Raw genomic sequence first — 8,531 nt, 5'->3', positions numbered from 1 at the left:
AAAATATTAAATTTTAGAGGACACCCCTATCATTACAGGGGAGAAAAGAAGATGTATTTATCTCATATCTATGTTTAATGTACAAATTATTCTTTCTTCCCCTCTTCGAAACATTATATCATATTGGTCGTCCAGTATTATGAACACTACCCTTCGCTTCCTTAGCGTCGATATTGCTGAAAGCCACCCCCGACTTTGGCGCCTTTGCAATTACTTCTTCGCTCTTCCTTAGAGGATATCGAATCGCCCACCCTCGGCAAAATCAGCCTCGCGTTCTCGGCTCCGAAAACACGTAACGGCGTAGCGCGCTGTGTATAGATCGGACATTCATTCATAGAAGCCAACCTTCTGTCAATGCTCACCCCCGAGGCGCACCCCATCGAACGATAAACGGGGTGCGGACGGGGGTGGCAGCGGCGGCGGCGGTGGCGGCGGTGGCGGCGATTCGACCCCATCCGACACAGAGAAAGAGGGGTGGCCGGCGACCCCGGCTTTAGTCGCGATGTGCGCGTCGCCCCATCACAGTTGCTCCCTGTTTCGCATTTCCGCGGGATCCCTCGCCGACGAAGAAAAATCTCGCGTCGATCACGTCGTAAATCTCATTCTGATCTTACGGAATAATTCGAAACGAGGGAGTAGCGGTATCCGCGAATAATTTATTAGACTGTTGTAATAAAAAATAAATTGTTTTTAAATTATAAACTCAATTTCAGTTTATTCGGTGATACGCCTAGTCTTTGGGGTTGTCATTAGCGTCGCGCTGTTGACAACGTTGACTCTAAGGAAACGACTGAAGACGAAAGAAAGCGTTTGTTTTATTTCTTGCCGTATTAATTCGAGAAATGTACACGTTGCAGTTATGGATTTACTTCTAAAGGTTTAATAAACAAGAAATTAAAAGTTACTTCTAGTTTACTAGAGAAAAAAAAAGAAGGGTCGGGAAAGAAAAAGAAAGACGTAAGAATAGTGTCTAGTGTAGGTTTCTTAGCGTCCCAACTCTCATAAACATCGTCGGCATTCTCCCTTGGCGGGAGGGTAATTTCGTGTCCGTCGGAGGGTCGACCCTCGGAGCAGCGCGGGGATGCGCGCGAGGGTGTTTGTGCGGCGTGGATAGGCGAGCCGGCAATTTCGCGTGTGGCTCTCGATATCGATTCTAGAAGGCCGCCGCCACCGTCAGAGTAATCGCGCACCCCCTTCGTCGTCCTTCGGTCGGCAGAACGACCGCTCGTTGACATCGTCGTCGTCGATACGCGAAGGGGGGATCGATGAAAGGCAAGATCGATCGATTGGATTGGAAAACTGGCAGTCAAATTCATCTGTCCTGCGGAAAAGATCTGCGATCTGTGATTAATCGCGCCGGGAAGATGTGGACCGTATCGGGATAAAAGTATTGCGTAAGCGTTAATTTTTAAACAACATAAATGTTGAAAGAATATTTCAAAGATGTTTCGAAGATATTTTATTTGAAATTATGATACCTATCGCATGTATGTTTGAGGCGTTTAAAAAACATCTTTTACTTATCTTCTATGTTACACTTAGAAAATATTCAAAATGCTTGATAACAACTGATAATTGAATTAATTGGGTATTAAGAATTAGTAAAGATAATTTAAAAATAAAGTAGATGTTTAATTTTTAATGAAAAATGTAATTTCGAATAAAAAATATTTTAAATATTTAAATTTATAATTAGAGCAATTATTTGGCAAAGTATTGTTAATGCGAAGGTTTAATCAAATTTTTCTTTTTATATCAGAAAACATATTTGTCAATTAAACTTTGACTCAGAAATTCGGTTAAAGAATAGAATAAAAAAATAAAAAAATAGAAATGAAAGACTAAAAAAATATTATACATAATTGTTACGCACATTTTAAAACGTTATCATGATTTATTTTTGGCCATAAATTATCGATGCATCTTGTGCATGTTTCGCGATTGTTACTGCAAGAGTACTCGACGTTGCCCTATCGTCGCGCCTCCAACAGAGGGGCGATGTTTATCTGTGATATATCAATGTTAATCACCACTACGCGTGTTCGCTGCGATAAGCAACGCGTATCTGTTTGTGTGGGGTCGGTATTCCCTTTTGCACGCAGCAACGAACTCATTATTCCAATTGCATAATCGATCCAAATACTGCTTTTTGCGCCATTCCAACACGTGGATTGTCCACATACATATACATATTATGTATCATCTATTAGCCTCATTTAGGTCCAAAGTACTTATTAAAAGCAAAATGTGAAATAAATTACTTGTCACTAATAACTTTCTTTAATTAATCAAATAATAAGAGAATTTCATTTTTTTGTTCGAAAGAAGAAAAAATTTACACAAAACAATTATAAAGTAGAGAAATCAAAATCTGCAAGGATAATTATTTACTAAATAACCCTTGCAGATTTTGAATTCTTTACTTTAATAATAACGTTATTTTAAATTATTGTAAATTAATCTCTTTACAATATTATATTTTATAAGTATTTATAAATATTTATAATAAAAATTTTATATCGAATTTATGCGATTTTTCAAACAAGATATTTCAATAGGGAAAAGGAAAAATTTCACACATGAATTGTATTTTCTCGTAAATTAGCAGGGGAACGCAGACAGCGAGAAATCCCGATTTTAACGAGCACATTTATGGAAGGGTCTACTATCTATCCATTTTTGTTTCGCGTGAAAAGAATCCTTAGGGGATTCGAGATACCCCGCAGAGACCAGGCAGGTCTTTCACAGATATGCGCAAATATTTTGTGGACATAGAGGCGATATCGGAAAACGATTTAGATGAACATTACACATTTTGTCGTATATGTATATATGTAGTTAGTTTCATAGTTAGCTAAATAAAATTTTTTTCTAAGTTGTTAATATCTTGGAATTATTAATTAATCTATTGTTTTCTATCAATTAAATTTGTGGAAAATAAACATTTCCATAAATTATATTTATACAAAATACTATCTATGATAAAAATTATTTAATGAACTATTCAATATGGAATATAAAAAATGCAAAAGTTGCAGCATAAAAAATTATTTTTAAAAATCTATTTTTATTTACCACATTTTAAATGTGCGGTAAAAATAGAATTCTATGTTAAATATGTAATTCATTAAATGTTAATTATGCAATCTCTATTCTTTGTATTAATTTTGCAAATATCATGTTAAAAATATAAAACAGCTCATATCTCTTAATGCGGTCGGCGTTATATACAGACGTATATGTGCGTTTTCTGAAACGGTGCACGTTAGGGACACAGCCGATCGATACCGACGCGAAAGGACGATGCCCGATTTCGATTTCCCTCCGAGAAGCGACACGGGGTTGCCCTAAGGGTTCAACACGTGCAATTATACAGGGCTGCAGATTTTCAGAAGCGGAGCGGGGATGCAAAACGCACGTCGCTCGGTGACTTTGATCGTTGGCCCAAAGCAAAATTATGCTGCTATAGCATAATTATTTGCATCTATAAAGCAAGTAAATCGACGATGTACCTTGCATTAATACATATCAATCGCAAAAATAAGATAATTAGAGCTAGACAAATTTAGCAAAAGCTTAGACCAAAAATCATAAATTTATTAATTTTTTGATTATTAAATGTGTATTTTATGTTTAAATAAATTTAATTTCTTAGTCAAAATTAAAGCCAAAATCAATAAATAAAGGTTTTAAATACACATATAAATTATATTATATTTAAAAGATAATTTTACAGAAAGCTTTATTTACAGTGCTCACAATTAAAATAATGTTATTATTAAAAGAATTAGAAATTATAATATCCAAGAAAAGAATATTATCAGTAATATATGTTATCAGTTTTTTATGACTTTTTAGTACTAAGACAAGAATATTAAAAATAGAATTAAAAATGCAGGTTATAATATAGTGTCTTAATGTTTAATTTTAATTACAGTCACAAAAAGAAATTTTTTAAGAATTTAATGCCTCAATCGCATGTTCGATAGTTATCGGAGTTAAAGGAGCTTTTCAGGAGCTTTATAGGAACGTTTATTATTCCGACGTAATCTGGGTTACTCTGGTTTACTTTCTTTAAACGTAATCTCTAGAATGCTCTACTTTGCTTTAACTTATTTTATATCGATAATATTAGTCTAATTTATTTAACGGTCTAACTCTAACTTAAACGCATTTTATTATTATTAACAGAATAGATACGCAGATTTGTTATATTTTCTGGGGCACCGAAATATCTCGGTTAGGCCCTGGCGGTCATCAATGAAGAGCCGGACATGAATTGGACATTCGAATGGTCGCCATTGGGATTATTAATCATCCTTCTTCTGAGATGCGGTATTAATAACATAGATTTTAATTTTCGCATGGACGTAAAAGAAATGCAAGATTCTACTATAAGAATAAGTGACATAATTGAGAATTATATGATTCTACAATATTAATTTTATATTATATTATATACATTATATGTATATTAACAATTAGTAGTTAAAAAATATTTATATCAAGATAAGAAAGAGCTAAGTTAGTAAATCACAATCAAGTAACGATCAATAAATGAGTAAAAAAAGATTTTTTTTTAAATTAGGACAATATATTCAAAAAATTATAGGCTAAAAAATTATAAGGTCTATTTAAATATAAACATTATCGTAAGACATAAATATGATGAAATAGAAAACGCCAATAATCAGTCAAAGTTAGTTATATAAATACAATATATATTTTTAATTTAAATTTAATTATCTCAGATGCGACTGTGGGCTGAAAAAAAATTCATAATATTTAACTTTGACCGATTATTGGCTTCTTTATCATATTTATGTATATTATTTACTATTTATATTTACGTATATTTATGTATATTATTTACACAGTTGTACTTATTCTTAAATTATCGTAAGACATTTCGTATTCATAGTCTTCATCAGTTGCAGCTAAGTTACAGTTAATTTTAATAATTTAGCTCTAATCATATGAACAATATACTGAGCTTGCATTTGTATATCAGATTATATATAATTGTTCAAAGATAATTATTTAAATTAATTTATAGATAATTATTAACTAACGTCTCTATTGATTAAAAAAGGTATTTGACGTAAATTGTTTTGTGCAACTTTAGATATTCGTGTTTACTGGTTTCAGGTATCACAAGATCGATGACAGACGCGAAGGAGCCGATACTATTAAAAGTTGTTGCTCCTCCGTCCCACACGGCTTTGTCCGGAGACGTAACCGTTTTTATTTTGGATTCGGCAGAAATAGAATCTTTTACGATGTCTACAAATATCATGTCCGCCAACGGCAGAAATGGCGCAAGGAAAGACGAGAAAGAAACAATCGATCCAAAAAGACAGGGAGTTAACGCGGGTCACGAACCGCTTGTGCTTAGGTATGTAAAAGAGTCGTAAAACTTAACAAACACGCACGTTGTCGTGGCGCCCTGAAATATTCAGCTGTTTACATGCACTCTTAAATAAAGCAAACATTAAAGTAAAATAATCATAGAAGAGATAATTAAAAGCATACGTAGTTGCAAGACCATTTTCATAAATATTTCCAACTTTAGTTTATGATTCAAGTCCGACAAACTGAATTGATGCGCAGTTTATAGCACTAAAATGTATTTTTAAATTTGCATATAATATTATTAAGCACTAAGATCCGCTTTGAAAATAGAACTCTTTTTACTATTTGATTTATTTTTCATTGATCTAATTGTTCTACTTATGTAATTAATTTTTACAAATATTTCATTTTATTCTTTATTCATAAATGAGCGGTTAGTTATAAATGGACAATAAACTTGTCTTTCCTACGTCGAGTTCCGGAAAACTGAAATTAATTCATTACTATCGACATGACATCGTAATATAAATGATTGCATTTATATCGCACTTCCATTCGCGCATTAATTTTAGAATACTATACGTTGATGGCCTCACATCGGAATTGATTGGTGATTTTCCTTTGGATACCTTGCCGCATAAGGGTGAGAATATTTCTGTGATAATACCTTGTGGTGTCTTCTCGCGTGGCGGAATTTATACACTACGACTTCAGTACAAGTTCTCAACCGTGGCTGCCATACATAACACTGCCATTGCTGGGCTGCCTGAAATTGAGGTGGGTACACTATTTTTACTATTAAGGTTGCATTTATAATATCAGATGCATTAATTAATTTAATATATACAACTGTAATAATTTTAACAATAATTGCATAATTTGTTAAGTTATACCTTTAGGATTATTGGCTATTTTTAGCTGTCACATTATAAAATCTTTTTTAGCAAAAATTAAAGAGATTGCAAAATCATTAATATTAATTAATATGAATCAAGATAAAATTCAAGATAGATTAATAAATGAAAGTATAGAAATCAATTTTCTTTAAAATCTCACTTCATACATTTTTTTTCGAGGACACGAAGAAGTAAAAGAATCATAATGAACGTTGTATTTATAATATTAATATACCGTTCGAAGAAGTATTCTAACTGGAATGTAAAACGTATTTAGATGAGCAGTGCCTTAGACGTAAAGTGGCCAACCCCTTCTCTGCTTTTGGAATCTCAACACTTTGGTACATATCCTAATCAGTCGATAATAGCTACTATAAAGTACAAGGGAATTTCGTGTGTACCTGCCAATGGTGTTCCTGTGGCAGCTTATATTTTGCAACTCATATATTGCGGTACTACCGCGGCCGCCTGCGATCCACAGAACAACAGTCGCATGCAAGTAAGCGCTACATTTAATAAAGGGAGTGTCGTATAAAACGAGAACGTTGTGAAATCTAATCTTTTATGTTCCTCGAATTTGCCTAGGTGCTCTATTACGAAGAAATAAATGGCTTCACTTCGCCGAAGATCGTCAAATTGAAATGTGAATTTTTTGGACTGGCTGGAAATTATGCGCTTCGACTAAAAGCCTCGGAAGTTAATCCATCCGCACCGACGACCAGCGCGTACATTAAGGTAATTACATTTCCCTATTTAAGTCATTGAAGTATAGTGATGGGGAGGGGGAAGTAATAATTGAAGAGATAACTATTTAACTAGAACATCGCAGGATTAATGTATCACGTGCTTGTGTTGTGAATATAATTTATACTATATATGTGTATATGAATTAAAATTATTTTGTGTATATAATTATTTTATATATAAATTATTTTATGTATATAAACTAATTGTTTAGATATATATTTTCCAAATCCTTTGGAGTGGAAATTTATTCTAAAGAAAAATTGAGTGTCTTGAAAAAGAGTAACTTAATTTTCTAGCTTTGAGAGTAAAATTTCACACTTTAGAGTGACAATTTACTCTAAAGGTTTTAGACAGTGTTAATTTGTATACATATATGTAGGAAAGGCCCCTATTATGAGATACCAAGTTCATTTTGGGTAAATGCTAGAAGTCTATAGGCAGAATTTAAAAAAAATAATAGGTCATTTTGAAGGGAATTTAATAAGCTTTAAGATAATGTTATATAGAATTTAATTCGAATTTCATTTTTTTGAAAATTAAAGAAATGTAAAAAATGAGCAAATCACAAAGTCAAAAAATTGTGCTCCTAATATGAGATGCCCCGAGAAATCGATAGTAAAACGCAAAGTATATCAGTATTGCAATTAAAAAACTGTATTTAATGTTTCTAAAATATAAACAAACACAACCGGCGTGCACGAAAAGTGAGCATGCGATAAATTGTATCCAGAACTCGTCTTCAGGTAATTGGAATCAAGCATTGCAGCTATAGGCACTCGACGTTCATTCTGGTTGTCTTTTTTATTGTTGTACAATAATATTTATACTTTAGCAACAATTTTCACTATAACATAAGAGCATTGGTTATTTCATATTAGAAATACCCTGGGTATCTCATATTACGATTTTCACGCCTTATGGTTTTACGATCATCAAATCTAACTTTTGTGATTAAACAATTCAATCCCGTATTTTTCTATTAGTACGACTTTACTTTATCATTACATGAAGAATTTATTGCCAAATATTTATTTATTAAATAATAAACAAAGTTTAAAGGCTCATGTCAATAAAACTTAAAGACAACCAAAAATTCTAAAATCTTGTTTTACAATAACTACAGGCATGATCTAATAATAAATTTTTTATTAAACAGTTTTCAAAGAGCAATAAATTTATGTGGTAGAATCAATAGATAGCGTTTATAAGTTTAGCAAAAACGCCGCTATCTCATATTAGGCGCCTATCTCATAACAGGGGGCTTTCCTCTATACATATATTTATATATACATACATTTAAATTATATATTTTAACAAACCTCTACATTTTTTTTTAGAATTTTTCATATGTATGTATTCTAAAATATTCCAAGATTTCTTTTATTTTATAATTTCTGATAAAACTTTATTTATTAAATTTGAAACAAATTTAAGACATTCTTTTTTATTATAGAACGTACGAGAAACTTTAGAAATTTTAAAATATTTCAGAATTTGTATATGAAAAATTCTAAGAAATATATAGATTTTTTCAAT

General features: G+C 32.1%; 1 protein-coding gene across 1 annotated transcript in view; it reads left to right on the top strand.

Annotated features, from left to right (window-relative positions):
* Positions 1–1,053: 1,053 nt before the first annotated feature.
* Positions 1,054–8,531, top strand: part of LOC108753867 — a 14,352-nt gene continuing 6,874 nt past the window's right edge. The window contains exons 1-6 of the mRNA XM_018495806.1: positions 1,054–1,394; positions 4,192–4,335; positions 5,149–5,395; positions 5,925–6,129; positions 6,526–6,747; positions 6,834–6,983. Coding sequence (XP_018351308.1) covers positions 4,275–4,335; positions 5,149–5,395; positions 5,925–6,129; positions 6,526–6,747; positions 6,834–6,983 — 885 coding nt within the window. The 5' untranslated portion in view covers positions 1,054–1,394; positions 4,192–4,274. The remainder of the gene's footprint in view (positions 1,395–4,191; positions 4,336–5,148; positions 5,396–5,924; positions 6,130–6,525; positions 6,748–6,833; positions 6,984–8,531) is intronic.

This window comes from Trachymyrmex septentrionalis, unplaced genomic scaffold, assembly GCF_001594115.1.
Source record: "Trachymyrmex septentrionalis isolate Tsep2-gDNA-1 unplaced genomic scaffold, Tsep1.0 scaffold115, whole genome shotgun sequence".
In the NCBI taxonomy this organism is placed as follows: domain Eukaryota; kingdom Metazoa; phylum Arthropoda; class Insecta; order Hymenoptera; family Formicidae; genus Trachymyrmex; species Trachymyrmex septentrionalis.
Note: the sequence above shows the minus strand (reverse complement) of the source record. Positions and strands in the feature narration are given on the sequence as shown.